The following is a 20,375-nucleotide window of genomic DNA, read 5'->3' as shown; positions in this document are numbered from 1 at the left end:
GCTCAATAAACCTGTGGAAATACACCAGCTTTCAACAATTACTAATTGATTTGATTTTCATTTAGTCCACCTTCTTTCCAAAAGTTCATAGAGGGCCATTTGCCCCTCTATTGACATGCCATTCTGGTCCCTTGGGAGATGAAGGGCGGGATAAAAATTCAATAAATCAATTTTTTAAAATGCTTTTAGATTTATAGCCTATTTTATTAAATGGGCAGGCTGCAACCTTATCTTGCCTCTTCCATTCCTGGTTACCTTTTACTTATTTTTAAATAGGTAACTTTGCAAGATGCTGTACATTTAAATTAAATACCCAAGCAGCATGCAAAACCTTTGCCATTGAGTCGCAAGGTGCAGGACATGGGTTTATTGTGGGGGTATTGTTAGGGAGTGGGCCTGGGGCACTGAGCGATGGGTCTTTTGTAACAGGCCCCATTGGTCCCGTCTCTGCTTTGCAAAACTTTGCACGTAGCACAGTCAGGTGCACCGCAAGGCCCCCTGCTGGGGAGACCCAGCCACTGGGCATCTTCATTTCCCAGAGCCACCCTATATGTGGCCAAGGTGTGCCATGGGTTGGAGTGCCAGATCTTTAAGTTTCCCATCCCTGGTTTATCCAATACTCTTGTTTGCGACTTTAGTGATGAAGGAGGAGGGACAAAGGAGAAGAAAAGAGGTGGAGCAATGGTGGGGAAGGATGGTTTCATTATCAGAAGCTGCCTTAAGCACTTGGATCACACCATTAGTGCAGCTAGTTCACTAGCTGCCTACTTGACTGGAAGCAGGTATTTCTCATTCCCCCTCAATAACTAATAATAATAATAATAATTTTATCATTTGCTACTGCTTTCTGGACTAGTCTTTCCCATATCTATTATTATCTGTATCTATCTATCTCTATTACACTTGTACCTCAGTTTAAGTACGCTTCGGTTTGAGTACTTTCAGTTTAAGTACTTTGCGGACCCATCTGGAACAGATTAATCCACTTTCCATTACTTTCAATGAGAAAGTTCACTTCAGGTTAAGTACGCTTCAGATTAAGTACGGACTTCCGGAACCAATTACACTCATACTTCGGGTTAAGTACGCTTCAGGTTGAGTTCTCCACGGACCCGTCTGGAACGGATTAATCCACTTTCCATTGCTATCAATGGGAAAGTTCACTTCAGGTTAAGTACACTTCAGTTTAAGTACTCCGCGGACTGTCTGGAATGGATTAATCCACTTTCCTTTACTTTCAGTGGGAAAGTTCGCTTCAGGTTAAGTACGCTTCAGGTTAAGTATAGACGTCCGGAACCAATTGTGTACTTAAACTGAGGTACCACTGTATTGTTGTTGTTGTTGTTGTTGTTGTTGTTGTTGTTGTTGATCATCATCATCAACAACATCATCATCATCTGTCTTTCCCATATCTGTTATTATTACCTGTAACTACAGACCTGCGAGTATAGGGCGGCATACAAATTTAACAACAACAACAACAACAACAACAACAACAACAACAACAACAACAACACTACAGGCTCACTCTGCTTTCCTGCCCCACCTCCCACTATTTTACAGATCCCATTTTACATATTTGTATTTTACAAATCTGTAAAATGGCTACAAGCTCAGACCGGCAAAGGGAAGGGGAAAACCTATTTTCTTGTTTTAAAAGGAAGTGGTGGAGAAGAGTGTGAAATTCCTGTGCAGATTGTGTTGTGGTCTGCTTGAAAAATGAAATAACACCCCTCACCCCATCCCATGGGCGTAGGCAGGAGGGCACTTGCCCCCTAAATCAACCTAAATCAATACAAATCTGAAGTTCTGCCCCCAGAAAAAAGTCTGCCCCACCCAACAAAAGCCTGCCCCACCCCCGCAAAAAAAATCCTGGCTATGCCATGTCCTACCCCACCCACCCCAAGCATGATGCCTGGAAAAATCCACGGTGTTTCGAACATTCGTGTTTCCCAAATGGGTCCTTTTCATCTCCCTATCCTGAAGCATTGAGTTTTACTCTGGGGAGTCCAGGCCCCTTCTTCTTGTGGCCCGGTAGCCGAATTCTAGGTAATCAGTGGCTATTGCTTCTGATTGCAGACTGAGGCGATGGATGTCGATAACGAGGGGACCGGGAGACTCTACACTGGTTGGCTACCACGCGGGGGAGCGTCTGTGTTGCGCTTTCACTCGGGATTAGCCTCCCAGGGGTTAGAGACCCGCCTCGCGCGAAGTTCGCTCTGCGCGCTGGCCTGCAGCCTCTTTTCCTGCACCGCTCGGCGGCCGCCTGAGGAGGCGTTGCAAATTTCCTTCCCAACCACGACGGAACCAAACATATGTTCCCCCGTACTTTTTCTTTCCTTTTCTTCTTCTTTTGTTTAAAGGAGAGGGGACGAGAGGGAGGGAGGGAGTTTTATTTTATCCAGAAAATAATTAAAATCTCCTGTATTTTTATTGCTTCGAGTATCCAGCAGAGTGGAAATATTGAAACTTCAAGCCCTCTTGCATTAAAAAGTCACAACTGTTCCATTTTATGAGTTCTGAGTGTGTGAAAAGAACCGACGGGGACAGTTTTAGAGGGAGGAAGGGAGCCGGGTGGGGAGAGCAGGGTTTTTGGAGCCCCGAATGGCCGTAAAAACATAATACAATCGACTATAAAAACCTGCGAGGGTGATATTAAAAATTATGTAGCTCCATAAATACGGCGTTTTGTGGAGAGTTGGGCTTAATCGCTTTCAGCCTCTAGAAAAAAGGGCGCTGGGATCGCGAACGGAGATGGTGGTGGGTTTGGGGGGGGCACTAAAAATTAAGTGCCGATCCCCCCCCCCCTACTTCTCTTGCTAGGGCTTATGCAGCAGCCCAGGAATGCAATAACTTGGCTATTGAAACTTCCTTTTAACAAGGCCTATTGCCTGTATAAAAGTCACCAAAGAATAATCTCCCCCCCCCCCCGCACTTCCCTCTTTATTTGCTTCCCACCACTAGGAGTACAACAAACCTGAGCTTGAATCTCTTTCAATTCTTGAGGTCTCTCGCCTTTTTTTAACAAAAAAAACCTGGGTGGCTTGTAATAAAAATATCAAGGGAGGGCTGACGCTGGATTAGTTCCGATCATACCAGTCGTTTGTTTGTTTTTCCCCAAAGGGCAGCGAGGTTGGGGTGGGTGGCTGGGTGCTATTTTTTTCTTTTTCTTTTACCGCACGCGTCTTAAGGAAACTAAACTTGCAAATCCTATGCTTCCAGGTGAAAATAGCCAGTTCGCTTGGGGTGGGCAACAAAGCAAGACTTTGTGGGCGCGCTAAGGTAGGCAGAAAAAAAGTAATCAAAGAAAGGGATTCGGTTACCTATACCATATTTTTATAAGACCCTGGCAAACTCAGTGGGGGGAGGCTCTCGCGCTTGATGGAGCCTCGCTGGCTCCATACAACTCAATGGGGCTTCTGTAAACGCAACTATTTCTGATCGTTCTGCATCTCTGTTTGGGGGTTCCTCGCTTGCTCTCTTCTCGTGATTAGCCTCGTGGATTTAAGATAGGAGCCACGCGGAAGAACTACAAACGGAGCAGCTGCCCTTGTTTGTCTTCTGATGAGGACTTACTGAGACAGACAGACAAACAAACAAACAAACAAATAAAGATGTTCATATATTTATGAATGAAGCCAAGGGAAGGAAATGCCCCCCTCTCCCCATGATACTTCAAGTTAACTAAGTCTTGGCAGAATGGGGGTGGCGGCCAGAAGAAAAACTATGGGTTTGGACGCTGCAATCCTAGCCCCACTTTCCTAGGAGCTTAAGCCCCATTGAATTCAGCGGGACTTGCTTCTGAATAGCCGTGGTTGGGCTCGCGTGTTAAGCACACTCTATCGGAAACTATGGGTCCAGCGAGTCCCATTGATTGCAGTGGGAATAAAGCAGGGTTCATTTCGCCCCACATCCAGCCCTAAATGTTCATAGCCGAGAAAAGTCAGTTTCCCAACGATCAGCGGCGGGAAAAGCTTTCTGAGTCAACGAAAAGGGCGTGTTTTCCTTCTCGGCTAGAGAGGAGGAAATTGGTTTACAAACCAGCAAAACCGTGGCGTGTTGGAGAGGGTGGGGAACAGGAGAAGGAGCCTTCCTTTCTCTGAATGAAGTTGGCCCAGCATGAAAGGCGACGTTTCTTTGCGTTTCCTTACCCCCCACCCTCGACGAGATGCGCAAACTGGAAACGAACCAGGCGACTTCACTGACCGAGGTTTCGTCTGCCTGCTGCAACTGACCAAAAGCAAGCCAGAATGGACTTGAGAAATAATCCTTTCGCAGTCAGGACATCTTGCTATTTCACTAGAAAGCGAAGGTCCCCCAAATAAAGGGAATTTTAACTCCAAAAGAAGCCTGCGTGTGATCGGGCAGTTGACGCCCCTGACATCTGTAACATCTGTTTGGGATAGTGTTGGTTTCCCCCCCTCCAGATTACCTGGAGAATATTGCGAGATGAGCACCGCAATCCCAGAGTCGTCCGCGACTGGACCTAACGGTCAGGGGTCCTTTACCCTTTTTTTTATTATTCCGGGGATTAAAATAGTATAATATCTATACTTAGAACGAACACCTGGGGAGCAGAAGGGAGGAAGGTAACTGCGGTCCCTGGCATTCCTGTTTGGTCTAACTTGTCTGGCACCTGGTCCTATCCTGCTGCTAGTCAATACACCCCCGCGTGGATCTGATGGTGACTTGGCATAGCGGAGATCCCAGGTGTATGGATCCGTGTCTGACGCCCCCGCCAGCCCCGGAAGGCCCGGGTGCAAGGAGGAGAAGGAGGTGAAAGGTCCTCGCGGCTCAGTTAGCACCCAGCCAGGAGATAATTGGGGAAGAACGAGCCTAGCTAGCTTAGCCTAAAGACACCCGCAGCTTCTTCCTAAATTGGAAGGAGGAGCCGGCAGTTTTAAACAATGATCTGTCGGATTAAAGGCAGGCGAACGACGGAAGAATTAAAGGGCAGATAAGAAGTTGCAGGAGAGCGAGAGAGGAAACGATCAGGAAGACAGCGAGAGCTGTTCGGCAGTGGAACAGACTCCCACGAGAGGTGGTGGGTTCTCCTTCCTTGGAGGTTTTTAAGCAGAGGTCGGGTGGCCACACCTGTCATGGATGATCCAGCTGAGATTCCTGCACGGCAGCTCAGCTGTTCTATGATTCTAAATTGTTCCGCCATATTGCACGAAGGATATACACAATATGGTCAGAGTGTTAGCCTATGAGGTGTGGGGACCTGAGTTCAAATCCTCACCCACTCCTGAAGTGTATTCCGATCACCACCTCCAGGCTAAATCTACCTCACTGGGTGCGTGTTTGTGGGGGTAAGATTCGGGAGGGAGGACACCACCCTGAGCTCCTTGGATAAAATATGGAACGAAAAAACCCATAAACAACCAACAACTCAAACGCTGTTTAGTGGGAGAGTAGGAGAAACTGTTTTAAACAAACTCATCTGCAAAAAAAGAGAGAACGAACAAGGGCCCGTTGGAGAAGGAGAACGGAGTCTAATACTCGCCCAACCTGGGCTCAACCCCGGAGCCTGTTCTGTAATATTTGGGAGGAGCTGTGAAAAGAACGGGAAGGCAAGCGTTCCCCTGCGCGACTGCAGAGCGCCTTTCCCGTGTTGGTACGGTAATCGGAATAAGCTGCTTTAGACGATGAAGCGGCTTCCAAGGCAAGAAAATGTGTCTCACTTTTGTTGTTACTGAAGAGGTGCAAAAGAAGGGAACCCCCGGGGGGAAGGTTTGTTTCCCAAACCGTGCTGGCAAAATCCAACCGGCATTTTGTGCACCTTTACTTAGGAGTCCCATTGAACTCAGCTAGAATTACTCCCAGGTCAAAATGCATCCATTCTGACTGTTCAGGTGACAGGTGGCATTGAACCAACCTCTATGAGCACTCAGGATCCGAGCAAAGCTTGGTGGTAGAAAGAAGGCAGAGGAGGCGGAGGGAAGCCCTTCAAAAAGGCTGCCGCGGGCAGGATCCAGCCAGCTATCAAGCGGGGGAAGGGGTTTGCTGTGGTTATTGGCTGAGTGGAAACAGAACGGCGCTTTGCCTATGCTCAGAGGCGCTGTCGCTTTCTAGGGTTCAAATGTCCCTGGCGATTAAAATGGGATTCGAAGCCTATGGTCGAGTGAAAGGAGAGGTGCCCGGGCTCAAGAAAACCGCCCATTTGCCTTGGGAGCCTGGATTCTCCCCAAAATACTGGGAACTGTTGTCCCTTATCGGCGTGGCACTGTATATACATCCTCAGAGAAGCCGGCTGCTTAGTGCGCGCTCCTCATGCCAGAATCGAGCCTTGGGAAGGAGCCCACCGGATGGTTTGGTGGCCAAGCTGAGCAAACCCAGTCACTATTTCTTCCCCCCACCCAAAAAAAAAAAACCCCACAAAAAAAACCCCCACTCAGTCTCAGAAACTTTAGAGTCTAAGAAACTTCGCCAGGGAGTCTTCGCTTTCACTAGCACACTTTTGCTGTCAAAACTTTTGCTGTCACTTAGGAGCGCAGCGGGGGCCTCCGGCTGATCTTCCGGGCAACCCCCCCCCCCTGCCCCACGTTCCCTTGCGGGTTCGCCCGGCGGCCGCTCCATCAGCTGCTGTGGATTGGCACCGTGGGGTTGGAGAAGGGGAGGGGGAGGATTGGCCAAAGGCGGTGGGCGTGGCTTATCCGCTTGCCCAGCGCCCTCATTGGCTAGCCAGCGGCCTGACCTGAGGCGGCCCCGCCCCCTCCGATTGAAACCTTGCTGCCCGCAGGGAAAATTCAGACCAAACTTCCCAGCGCCTGGGGCTGCAGGGCTGGCAGGAGAGCGAGGTGCCAGGATCGGGACCCGGATCGCGACCATGCAGTACCAGCCGCCCGGCCCGGCCGCGCTGCCCGCCCTGTACGCGCCCACCCCGCTGCTGCAGCCCGTGCACCCCACGCCCTTCTACATCGAGGACATCCTGGGCAGGGGAGCCCCGGGGGGTCACCCCCACCCCGCGCCGCCGCCGCCGCCGCCCACGCTGCCGTCACCCAACTCGTCCTTCACCAGCCTGGTGGCGGGGGCCTCCTACAGGACCCCGATCTACGAGCCCACCCCGATCCACCCGGCTTTCTCGCACCACCTAGCCGCTGCTGCCACCTACGGGGCGGGCCCCTACGGCCCGCCCGCCGGAGCCCCGCTCTACCCGTTTCCCCGCGCCGTCAGCGACTACGCGCACGCCCTCATCCGTCACGACCCCCTGGGTAAGCGGGGCAGGCCAAGGGAAGGGTGGGGAGCATAGCTGCCAAGTTTTCACTTTTCTCGCGAGGAAGCCTATTCAGCATAAGGGAAAATCCCTGTAAAAAAGGGATAACTTGGCAGCTATGGTGGGGAGGGCAGGGAGCTCGTAACCTCGGGGTAAGAGGGGGCGGGCTTTCCATATTGGTTGCGCGCTCCCACACCTGCTGGCTCATGGTCAAGAAGGATGGGATTTATAGACCAAAAATGGGGGGATTAGGGAAGGTATGGGATCCTCTCCCCAGCCCCTAACCTCCTGGTCCCCTTACCCCGCTGTCAGTTGACCCACTTACCACGCGCCTTAAGCCGGCGCTCCCAGAAATCCAGAGGAATGATGATTGAGATCCTGGTGAGGGCAGCGGGCTTCCGAGTTGGAAAGTTTCTTGGTTGTCAAAAAGGGACCAAGCTAAGCTTTTTTTCTTTTTCTTTTAAAAGAAAAACATTTAAATTAAAATAACCGAGGAACGAGCCAGTGACTATTGGACCCCAAACGTTTCTGAGTAGGTTGGGCATTATATTAGTTGCATTGAAGGGTGCCGATGATTCTGGAGGAAAAGGAAAACCAGCTCCTGGGCCTTAGGCCTCCTCCCGAGAGGAATCGAGCGCCTCCACAGCAAATGTGACAAGACTCGCTCAACTTCTTCCGTGGCCCTTGGAGGGCCTTTGAAATCGGTGCGTGTGCTTGTGGACCCTTAAAAGACCCGGGCTGATTTTTTTTGCGGCACCAGCTTTCGTGGGCCAGAGAACCCAGGGGAGTGGACGAAACATGAAGCCCCGGATGGTCTCTTGCTTTTGCACGAAGCGTGCAAGCCTGTGCATAGTCCCCGCGACTCCTAGTCCTAGTCCCCGTGACTCCTAGTCCTCCTAGTCCCTGGGGGCTCCGAGCAGCCTTGATCTCTAAGGGGTCATCATCGTACTAAACCTTTTGGTTGTTTTTTTTGTTTTTGTTTTTTGCTGCAACTGATTAACGAGGCTGCAGGGGAGAAACTATGGTTTGTGCCGGGGCAGTGAAAGAGCGAGTTTAGGCGCCTCACCGCTGCAGCCGGGACTGGGTGGCGCTCAGCTGCAGCACACAGCCAGCCCCGCGCAGGGTGTGTCCGCACTGTTCTCCTCCACGATCCGATCCGCAGTGCAGGAGGATTTGCTGGGAATTAAGTAGCCTACGTACGTTTAAAAACGTCGGATCTTGTCACTCCTCCTTCGCCAAGGCGTGCTTACTCGGAAGTCAGCTCCGCGGCGTCGGGTGGGCCTTAGGACGAGGGAGGGCGCAGGCCGAACGCTGCTTCTTCCTTTTGGGCACCGATTCGACTCAAAAGCATTTCTCTAGGTTTTAATTCGGATCGGAAGCTGGGGTGTGCGCGGGTAGTCCGCTGCGATCTCTCTCGCGCTGGTGGACTTGCTCGCTTTGGAGCCGCGGGATTCGACGTCCAGTTGCAACAGGCGCGGGATCCTCCGAGCTTTCAGACTTGCTCCAGTTTCATTTCTTACTGAAATGAATGGTGGGACTGACTGACCTACCTTAGTCATGGCTAATTTAAGTGCCATCGACTTTAAACAAGCTTTCCTCCAAGCAGGGATCCAGCCTACCGGGTTGAACTTCAGGTGGTTTGCTGGTAACACTGTCGGCTTCAGATTCGGGCCGGCCTGACGTAAAAACGGAGTCACTCCGGAGGCGAAACGGATTTACGATTTCTCGATTATTTATCTATATTTGCGCTTGTTTCTCTTTCGAACCGGAAGAGGGGAGGTTGTGCTCCATATGGTGTAAAACTGAAGCTTGCGAGGGCCCCCGATTCTATATCCCTCCCCCCCCTCTCGCCCCCCAGTCACCGCAGGCCGCCAGCAGTCCTTGCAACGTCTAAGATTTACAGGACTGGCTCGAGTTCGTGCTGTCTGAGAGCGGGCTGTCTGACCCTTTCCGTTCATACAGGATATCTTGAGCTCTTGATAGGAGTAAATCTGGGTTCAGAAGCTGTTAAGTGTTTTCCTGGCCGCCCGGAGCAGGCTCTTCCCCGGGAGTCGTGCACACTGCTGATTATTTTATCGACATCCTCAATACAGACAAATTCAGGAAACACTCGGCTTCTGATAGCCCGGATCCGTTTTTCTGATATTGTTCATTTCCTCTGTGTGGGATGGGGCTTTATGACAGCTAAAATAACTCGTTGCTTCCTTAAAAAAAATCAGCACATGCAGAAAAAAGAAGCCTGTTTTCACCAGAATTACTAAGGCCTGACGCAAACGAAATCTTGAATAACAATGTTTTTTTTGCATTTTTCAAAGGCTTCGGCCAGACAGAAACACAAACACCGACCGGCAGGGTGAGGGGGTGTGGGGCTCTTTGAAACTCGGCGCCCGCTCTCCTTATTATGGCGTAGAGGATAAACTCCCGAAGCGGGGCCTGTTTACTTGAAAGTAAGCCTTCTGTGTCCTAAGGGGGCTCTCTGCCAAGTGGGTCGACATAGGAGGGCAGCCGTCTTCTAAACATAGCTGCCAAGTTTTCCCTTTTCTCGCGAGGAAGCCTATTCAGCAGAATGGAAAATCCCTGAAAAAAAGGGATAACTTGGCAGCTATGCAAACGATGTATTTCTTGACCTTACTAGCCTGAGTACTTTTATGCCACATAGAGTCCCCTCCCAAATCCCGGGAACTGTAGGGTGCATAGCTGCCAAGTTATCCCTTTTTTACAGGGATTTTCCCTTATGCTGAATAGGCTTCCTCGCGAGAAAAGTGAAAACTTGGCAGCTATGGTAGGGTGTTTGCTACACTTGTTTGCTACACTTCCCAGCACCCTTAAACTACGGTTCCCAGGATTCTTTGGGGGAAAGTAAAGTGCTTCAAATGCGCTTTAAATGTATATTGCGCGCGCAGTCCAATAAATTATGGATAAACACTTCCCACCTCCTGTTTTCACTGCTCCCTCCTCATGCTGCAATCCTAAACTGCACAGTAGCAATAGTAGGTTACAGTGATTTCCGTAAACGTCGTTAGGATCGCGCTAGACATGAATTATAAATCTAAATCTAAATAAGGAAAACCCCACCGGGTTAGTCTGCGTGAGCTCTGATTTCCGAGTGGATTATAGACACCCGAGTGGATTACAGGCATAGAGCTTCTTTCTGAGTGATCATGTATAGGATTGCTCTGTTATTGTTTCCGGGCTGCGATTTTATGCAGCCGATAAATCCCACAGAAGCCATGCACGGGAAACAGCTCCGTAGAAATGGTCAGTAATGGAACAAGCAGCCTACCTCGCAGGGTTGCTTGTGAGGGTGGCCACAGATTGCAACATGGTTCCCGCCAGATTTTTTAGGACTACAACTCCCATCGTTCTAGACCATGCTGGGTGGGGCTGATGGGAGTTGTAGTCCTCAACATCCGGGAGGCCATCAGTTTGGCTGCCCTTGATGCACCGGAGCTGGTTATGGGGACGCTGAGGGCGAGCAACTACCGGTAGCCAAGCCTGACCACTGCTGAGGACCGAACGGTTGTTCTATCTTTCTTATCGAGCAAAATTTATACTGTACATCGCTTAGTAGAACAAAAGACCTCTGCGCGGTGTACAAGTCTAAAATATACCTTTTAAATGCCAATTAAAAATGGAATGAAATAAGTTATAATTTAAAAAAATAAATACAAATCGGTAATTAAAAAAAACACTTACGCCTACTAAAATCACACGCCCGAGCAGGAACAACAACAAAAAAGTTTTTAGCAGGCTGCAGTCCTGCATACGCTTCCTTGGGAGTAAGTCCCGTGAACTCCAAAGAACTTACTTTCTGAGTAGACCATGTACAGAATTGCACTGCCTAAAACCCCGGTTAAAACAAAATCCTTTAAGTTGTTGTGCACCAGAATCGAAGTCACCTCGAATTTAATCCAGAGGAAGCTGAACGGAGGTGCCTTCATTAAGATTTGGAGACAGGGCATGCCACGGACTCCGTGGGCGGAGTTCCGCGTGCTTCTACTTAAACTGGTTTACATCCAGTTTACAAACCAAAGTATTTGGATTTTTGCTAATTCGTCTCACCTTCCCACTCAAACCAACCAACCAACCAGTTCATGGAAGTCTATAGGTTCGTTGCACGGACGCCCTATAGGCCTATAGCCCAAGCCCTATATAATATCTATGGAGGTAGCCGAGGGGGTCAGGGAGGGGCAGCTGACCCCCCCCCCAAATCAATAAAAATACATAGCTAACCGAGGTTCTGCCCCCCCCAACAAAAGGCCTGCCCCCCTAACAAAATTTTTGGCTACGTCCATAATAATATATATGACTTTGCACGTTGAAAACGTTGTATAATAGCTAGGAATGATTATTCTTGTTATTTCGATCTTCGTTGTTTGGAAAGGAATCTCGCTGGTTCTATGTTTATCACGTTATTTTTGCGGAACTTAAACCTGAAAATGAGATCCAGGTCAATGATTTTAGGATCGGGAGGCAAATCTGCTCATTCAAGGTCTTGTAGCTCATTTAGATGGAGGGAAAACCCACCATCTAAAATGAAATTTACATCTGACTAAGCGCGCCAGTCTAGCTTTTACGTGGTTGGACATTTCCAGCGATTTCAAGAGAATCTGCCATCGCTTCAGGTGCCTCGGGATCCCTTGACACCGAAAACGGCCTCTTCCTATTACCGAGCTAGGTTCAAGCGCACGTTCATTCCTGCCTGGGCGAATCGGGCTTGGTCGTTAAAGACCCGGGGCTCCGTTAAAACAATAAGGGCTCCCCGTCTTTGCAGGGCAAACTTATGACGTGCTTTAGTCGTGCTAAGTAAGGCCCGTGGGGCCCCCTCCTCCGACTAAGCGCGTGCACATCAGGATTTGTGGCACCAAGTCTAAACGCAAGCAAGCGCGCTCCATGGATCCAAAGCATATTCTACTCTCCCTTTCCCTCCCAGTGTACAAGCGCCACTTTAAAAAATGATCTTATTACGTACTTATCTTGAATTTATTTATGAGTCGCTCGTCGCGCACATGCCACACACTAAGGGCTTCAAGCTACTTAAAACCATTTTTATGAGCATAAGCATCAGTTTTGTAAAATCTAGATACAGAGATAGGTGATATAGATATAACGATTCCTTTAAAAATCCACAAAGCAATCCACAATAACAGCAGCAAAATGCTTTGAACAAACAGGTAGAATGTTGACTTCCCCCTCCCCCCCAAAACACCCACATTTAAGTGTCCGGCTTAAACAGTGTTTGCATTGACAGTGCACTTCTCTTATTCCCACATTCGTGTGCAGTGGATTGCAGCTTTGCCTGTTTAGTAAGCGCCCAGGATTGTGCTGTTGATCTGGAGTACCTACGGGACCGTCCTTCGGTCCTCTTGTGGGCGAAAACTGAGGCGAAGGATGATGGTGATGATGATGATGATGATGATTATTATTACTACTACTATTATTATTATACCACACTACATGTGTTAATTAGGCTTATCCATCTGCTCGGTATCTGTGCTACTACCTATTGCCGTTCCTTGCTAATGGTTCCCAGAGCCCCACAAGGGTGTTGATACTATTATGTGTCCAGCACATGATCACCAATTTGTTTCTGTGTAAAAGACGTTTGAATGTACAGTACTGTACATTGTAAGGTGGGAGCTGAATGGCAATGAGATGCGAACATTACAGTCCGTGACAATCACACCTTGAATGTACAGTACTGTACATTGAAGGTGTGATTGTCACGGACTGTAATGTTCGCATCTCATTGCCATTCAGCTCCCACCTTACAATTTCCCCCTTTATGTAGCTGACTGCATGTATCTGAGGAAGTGGGTTTAAATCCACGGATAACGATAATAAACTCGTTATTCTTCAAGTTGCCTCAGGAACCGCTTTTGTAATGCGATCGATGAAAGAGTAGGATAAAGGAGTAGCTTGTTAATAAAATAAAATAATAAAATAAAATAAACACCGAGAAAAAGACAATCAAGAAGAAGGTGCCAATTTTCTAAGGGTGTGAACATATTTTTTTTTCTTCATGTATAGAACTGGTGAGTTGTAGTCCGGCGATATCTGGAGCGCGAAAGGTTTCCTTCACCTGGATTAAGAACTGAGGAAACAAAGTGCACACGAGGTATAATTAACTGTCCGAAATGTCACAAGAAGCGCAGATCATTTCAGATGACTTTCGAAGGGGTTTAGATGCGCCCATCTTAGCTGCTATCTACAATAAAATAAAATAAAAGCCAATATGGTGTAGTGGTTAGAGCGTTGAACTAGGACCTTGGGAGACCAGCGGGCCAATCCATACTCAGCCACTGTAGCTCACTGGGTGGCCTTGGGCCACCCTCAGCCTAACCTACCTCCCAGGGTTGTTGTGAGGGTCAGAAAGGGGACGAGGCAAACAGAACGTGTGCACCTGCCTTGAGCCCCTTGGAAGAAAGGCGGGTGCGCCCGTGTAATAATAACACATCGAATAAATCAACTAAAAATGGTGTTTACTAACCAATGGCGGACAGCTATTAGACCCGGTAAAGGTAAAGGGACCCCTGACCATTAGGTCCAGTCGTGACCGACTCTGGGGTTGCGCGCTCATCTCGCATTATTGGCCGAGGGAGCCGGCGTATAGCTTCCATGTCATGTGGCCAGCATGACAAAGCCGCTTCTGGCAAACCAGAGCAGCACATGGAAACGCCGTTTACCTTCCCGCTGTAGCGGTTCCTATTTATCTACTTGCATTTTGACGTGCTTTCGAACTGCTAGGTTGGCAGGAGCTGGGACCAAGCAACGGGAGCTCACCCTGTCACAGGGATTCGAACCGCCGACCTTCTGATCAGCAAGCCCTAGGCTCAGTGGTTTAACCCACAGCGCCACCTAGGTCCCATTAGACCCGGTGGCTAAGTGGCAACCTCGCGTTCGGAAGTCTCCGAGACCTCTCTGCTAGGGACCGAGCAGAGAGGAAAGCCCCGGGGGTTTCAATCCCCCGCGGCTCGGGCAGGCCGGCTTCCAGGCTGGCTGGCGAGGGGTGGGCGCGCCGCCTCCGGGTCTGCGCGTCTCCGGCTCTGTCTGGCCTGCGCTCCGCTGGCCGCTCTCAGCTTGCGGGGAGCCTTGATTTGCCTTCGGAGGCGGCTTCCTTGGGCGCGAGAGAGCCGAGAGGAAGCCTTGGGTGTTTCTTCTTCTTCTGAGCAAGAGAGACCAACAGGAAACACATTGGCGGAAATGTTGCCATCAGCCCATTGCGGAGAGCGGCTTAAACTGCCCTCTGGCTGATGTGACAAATCGGGGGAGGCTCGAGCGGAAAGTGAAGCCGCGAGCAACCCTAGGCGGCTCCGGGCGCAGCACAACCGCGGATTAGCTGCCCTGGATTAGTGACTCCGGTTTGGAATCTGTGACTCACATTGCACGCCCTCAGCTTTCAGTTAAGGACCCACGTCCCGGTTGGTTTCAACCTCAGAGGGCTATTTGAATCCCAAAAAGCATTTACTAGCCCCTTGGCAAGCGATTTCAGGATACAGTACTTTTGTTGTGAGTGTATGTATATACGCTATATACGGTATGCTACCTTTAAAGCACATGCAAACACACAAACTCACTCCGACCGAAATTCTGGGAAGCGAAGGGTGCTAGGAATTGTAGCTGGGGGGTAATACAGTTCCCGTGATTCTTTTTTGGGGTGGTGGTGGTGGTGGTGGTACAGTAATGTGATTTGAATGCACTCTAAAGGTATAGTGTATATAGGAAGCTTGCGTTTGTGTGTGTGTGTGTGTATGAGTGTGTGCATATGAAGCGATGTACAGGTATTTTTTTCATTCCCTTCTACAATATGTCACCGTAACAGGGAATGAAACACAGAAGGTATTTTCTTCTTCTGATAATAAGTGATGACTTTTGTTTCTTAACATGTCAGCTGTTTTGAGCTTCCGTCAATGTCTCAAAAAAGCACTGTGTTGCGGTATCGTCTCCTAGACAGGTGATTTATTAATTGCTGATGGAAAATATTTTCACTCAGCAGGTGGCCCAGTGGTGGCTCATTCCCCTTTTAAGTTTCTTAATTAATTAATTGATCAATTAGATTATTTAATTGACGGTGCGATCCTGAACATTTTCACTCAGCAGAAAGTCCGGTTGTACTCAATGGGACTGACTCAGATTTAAATTTGTTTTTGGATAGTGGTAGTAGCACCGCAAAAGTATTTCATCGTTAGGGAGTCAACTAAACATTGGCTGCGTCGTAAAAGGCAGGTCCTCCTAATCATAGGATGGAGGATTTCTTTGGGGTAATTCACGCCAGTTTGATTAGGCTGGGTGCAGGAAAAGAGGTGTTTGAGCTGGCCCAATCGGAAAACGCCGTCCTTTCCTCAATATGTCCCGGGCTTCATTCGAAGTGACCGGGACCTTGGATATAGAAAGCGGTGAGAAACTCTTTATTAGCCTTTGCGAAGAAACGATCCATTCTGCACCTGCTGGGAGTGGGAACTCAGCCTCTTTGAGCTCAACGGAGTTCAATAGGCTTTACAGCATTAGGACCCTCTTAAGCGGCTTTTTACGAATCTTGCTAATTCATTCGTTCATTTCAACGGTTGATAGACCGCTTCACACCGTGGTGTCGAAGAGGCGTACGTTGAAGTTACAAAAAAAGAAGAAAATATAAAAAGTTGTAGCATGTGTTGTCTTCGGGCACGTTCTTGGGAGAATTCATTTGATGTTTGCAGTTTGCACAGATTTCCAAAATAATAAAATAGAATAAGAGTGAAGAAAAGGTGGCTAAGGTTTCTCGCACTTTTCCTTCACCTGCCTATGTATCAAATGGGCATTTCAGTACAAGTTAGCTCAATGGGAATTTATTTCTAGGTATTTTCAGATTCTGGTTTTATGGGGTACACCTCCCCGCTCAACTCTCTCTCTGTCTCTTTAGTTGGCAATGCATGCACATCACTTGTCAAAATATGGTGAGCTAGCCCTGCTGCGCTTAGGGTGCCCTTCTGCGCATTCTGCTGAATCCGCCTCCGGACTTCTGTTCCAAAGTCCTGAGCAGAAAGGACACTACGGTTTTGCGGGCGGCGGCGGTGGGAGAGAGCTGGAAATGATACCAGATTAAATATCCCTGGAGTTGAACCAACTGAGCGTTCTATGGAGTGACGTGAACGTTCCATCCGGTGAACTGAACGTTCTACGGGGTAAACTGAACGTTCCATGGGCTTGAATCAAGTAGAGGAAAATTCGGATTAAATCAGACTTCGCCACCGAGGGCGCCCTCCAGATGTCGGGACTACAGGTAGGAATTGTAGCTGGAGGGCATCAATTTCGGCGAAGAGGGGATTGCGATCTTGGCATAAATGGGGGAATGTGGAAAGCTTTGCCCCTGGACAGTACAGCGCTCCGGAGGCCCCACGGGCGCCGAGATGCCTGCCTCCCCTTGCAATGCAATATTAACAGCGCGACCGTCTCTCCATCTCCCGCAGGCAAGCCGCTGCTGTGGAGCCCCTTCATGCAGAGGCCGCTGCACAAGCGGAAAGGGGGCCAGGTGCGCTTCTCCAACGACCAGACCATAGAGCTGGAGAAGAAGTTCGAGACGCAGAAGTACCTCTCTCCGCCGGAGAGGAAGCGCCTGGCCAAAATGCTGCAGCTGAGCGAGAGGCAGGTGAGGCGACTCTAGGGAGGCAATTGAGGGTGACCCTTCCAAGACGCATTCCGATTAAATTTCAGTAATTTTCCCTTCACCTCCTTAGTGATCGTGTCTGAACGGGTTCGGTTGATATGATATGATATGATATATTATAATAGACATAGTTTTTAGGAACATTAAAAAAACAACAAAAAACTGGCCACCTTACATTGGCAGCTAACGATTAACTGGTTCGAATTAGGCTAAATTCCAAGAAATGTATCCCTCCCTTTTTTTTTTACCTGATATCACAACAAAGGAAGATCCGGAGCAATTTCTTGAAGAAGCATATTAGGTCCAATATGCAGTCTGGCCTCTCCGAATTTCTCTTGGAAGCGAGAGTACAAACACAGACCTACTAGGAAACAATATTCAATGATTTCAGCGGGGCTTACTTCCATGCAAATGTGCATATATTATGCTCCTCCTCCCAACATGAGCCCATGGCATAAGATTGCAGTCTCAAATCCCACTGTGAAGGGGTGGAATTAAAGATGTAATCCTGTATAAACTTTATTGGAAATAAGCTCTCTAGTCAGTGTGTCCTACTTCTTGAGTAGGCATGGTTTCCTTTGCACTGTGGGTGTATTGAGGACTGTAGTCTTTTCATTGGTCTCTCTTTAATGTCCCCTTTTCTCTCTTTTTGCTGTTGTTGGATTGCTTAGGTTAAAACTTGGTTTCAGAATCGTCGGGCTAAATGGCGGCGTCTAAAGCAGGTAAAAGAGATGCTCCTGTTCCTATAAGAAATCAACTCCTCATTTTACACACAGAGTGCTAAGGAGGCGGCTATTATTATTATTATTATTATTATTATTATTATTATTATTATTTGTACCCCACCCATCTAACTGGGTTGCCCCAGCTACTCTGGGTAGAACTACACTTAAGATGACGAACAGTCCCGTTGGGATCTCTGAGTTGCTGTTTACCACGAACCTTATTCCACCCCCTGCCGCCCCCCAAAATTGGCTCTGCTTTCTGTCTTTGCAATGGGTGCCAATTATGTTACTTATTTTGGGAGCCCTAGAAAAAGACATGGCCACATTAAAAGGAAAAGGAGCCGCTCTGAGTCATAAGATCCCTGCTAGATCAGACCAGTGGTGCCCCTATTCAAGCATCCTCTTCTCATATGGAAAGCACACAAATAGGATCTGAGTGCAACAGCTCTCTGGAGGTTGAGAACTTACGGTAGTCCTGTCTTGACCCATGAACTGAATGTGTTAGGAAAAGGAGTGTGATCCTCCAGTCATTTATTTCTGAGCACCCCAGTGAAACAGGCAGAACTCCTTCACCATCATAACCGGCTTTAGGATCACACCAGTGATGCAGCCTAAGTCAATGGGCTCATTGCTTTCTTGGGGTTCAGTATGCAGAAGCATCATTTCCCACTGACAAACCCAGCGGGGCTCTGATTCTGATGACAAAGTGGCCCTTAGAAGTGCTTAGATATAATCATAGAGTTGGAAGGGACCCCCGAGGGTCATCTGGTTCAACCCCCTGCAATGCTGGAAATAGAACATGCTCCCTGGAGCTGTGAACATAGCTTATATGCAAAAATGGCAGGCTGCATTCTTTGCTTTAAGGAAGGAACGAGTAAAAAAACCCAACATCCTCTGAACAAACTCCACAATCCGTTAATGAAAGTAAAAAACAAATAATCTCTAATGCAGTACCAGGAAGTTTTGGGCATGGTCAGCCGCAATCCAAAACAGACACTATGCAGCCCAATCCTATGCATGTTTACTCAGAAGTAAGCCCCATTGAGATGGATGGAACTTGCTTCCTAGTAAGCAAGTATTCTATAGAATTGCAGCCTAATCCTGCAATCCTTCTGATCATCGTGGATTTAGATGTAAATTCCACCATGTTCCATGGGGCTTGCGACCAAGTAAGTGGTCCTAGGGTTTTTACCTAATCACACCCCCCCACCCCACCCACCCACCCACCCCTGTACTTGTGAGAAGGGAAATAGTTGTGATTTTAATTGGTTGGTATCTCTGTGAGATAGTGGAAGGGTTAAAAATGGTTTCTACAAATAAACACCTCCATTCTTCCCTCCCTTCCCTCCTACTTGAGCGCCCCAGTGTTTCCTTCGCCTGGGATCCTTCATTGTAAAATTTCTCCCTGACTTTTTCAGGAGAACCCTCAAGCCAGCAAAAAAGAGGAAACAGAAAGTGGGGACAATCACCAGGATCCAAGACAAGAGGACTGCCTGAGCCCCGACCACGATAAGGAGACTTCTCCAGGGAGACCACTGTACACCCCATCACCAGCCTCCCAGGAAGAGCTGGATACTGACTTCTCTGATGATTCAGACCAAGAGGTGGACATTGAAGGTGACAAGGGCTATTTAAATAGTCCTCATCAGTAGTGGTCCCCTTGAGGACGGACTTTCCCTCTGCTTGCACTTTAAGAGGAGTTGGCTTGACAAAAATGAGGAGGGGAGATATAACTCTAAGTCAGTGTTTTTGTTGAGACAATCACCTGAAAAATGGGGCAGATCTTTTTACTTTGAAATGACAGGAAAGAGCCTGTGCTTGTTGATAGATTTGTACAGTGATCAGTTTTTATATCCTCCTGGGAATATAACTACTACTACATCTTCGTTGAAGACCTTTAACTGGCTGAGAGAGAAAAACTACACCAAACAAACTGAATGAAAAGGACCCTTTTGATTCCCCAAGGAGAATTTCACTTCTGGGATGGAACCTTTGCAAAAAGACATTGTTTGAATGTTGCAGGACTGAAACAAAATGTTTTGAATTTTGGGCCCAGGGGTCCAAAAAGTGGGGAGAGAGTGTAGCAGATACCATCGACATAACTTTACTTTCATCTCCTGAATACACTGGCGCTGTTAGGTAATTTTAGATGCTGGGCTTGTGGGACTTTCTCCTTAGATCGTATTGTGTATTATTTCACTTAATTCCAGTGGTCTTACAGGGATGCTCTTTGGATGGGAATATGTATCACTTCCAAAGATGGTAAACCAGCCTTAATGCATTTGAGGACCCTCTGGTTCATTCAGTGGGGTCACCTTGACCTCTGCCCCAAAGTCCTGCCCCACTGACTGAAAACAATGTATAACCAATGTGGGCATCAATATTTTTTTTAAAAATGTTTTTATTAAATATTTTCTTGGGTTACAAAAGCACAGACATTGTCTCTATTTTCAGCTCATAAAGTCCTTTCTACATATCAGCTATATTCAATGTGAGACATTAATGCTGTATGCAGTATAAGGTTGGGGAAGAAGAGAGGTGGGAGAGAGAGAGAGCAGGGGAAGGGGGGTAGTAAACTTTCATTCTTTTACATGGTGTATGTGCCAGTTTTTGTGTCGGCGTAATGCGGGTTGGTTCTTTTTCTATTCATTTATTAGTTATTGGCAGTGAGAGAGGTTGTGGGCCCAGGGCATGGTTGTTTGCCTTCAGTATACTGCAGTAAGTTTTGTTTGCGTGAGGGGGATGTTATTGGATCAAGTTAGCTATATTGATTTGTATGCTGTTGGTCAGA

The 20,375-nt window shown here is 48.1% G+C and overlaps 1 protein-coding gene across 2 annotated transcripts; it reads left to right on the top strand.

The window, feature by feature from the left end:
- The first annotated feature begins 6,757 nt into the window (after positions 1-6,757).
- Positions 6,758-20,016, top strand: HHEX (hematopoietically expressed homeobox). Of its 2 annotated transcripts, XM_035138393.3 has the most exons (4): positions 6,758-7,214; positions 16,663-16,841; positions 17,531-17,581; positions 19,003-20,016. In XM_035138393.3, exons 1-4 carry the CDS (start codon positions 6,830-6,832, stop codon positions 19,234-19,236), a joined length of 849 nt encoding a protein of 282 aa, XP_034994284.3. In that variant the 5' UTR covers positions 6,758-6,829; the 3' UTR covers positions 19,237-20,016. The 2 variants fall into 2 exon arrangements, with proteins under 2 accessions (XP_034994284.3, XP_034994285.3); XM_035138394.3 differs by lacking the exon at positions 17,531-17,581.
- Positions 20,017-20,375: the final 359 nt, after the last annotated feature.

This window comes from Zootoca vivipara, chromosome 5, assembly GCF_965207765.1.
Source record: "Zootoca vivipara chromosome 5, rZooViv2.hap1.1, whole genome shotgun sequence".
Taxonomy (NCBI): domain Eukaryota; kingdom Metazoa; phylum Chordata; class Lepidosauria; order Squamata; family Lacertidae; genus Zootoca; species Zootoca vivipara.
This window is presented reverse-complemented; position numbering and strand designations above follow the sequence as displayed.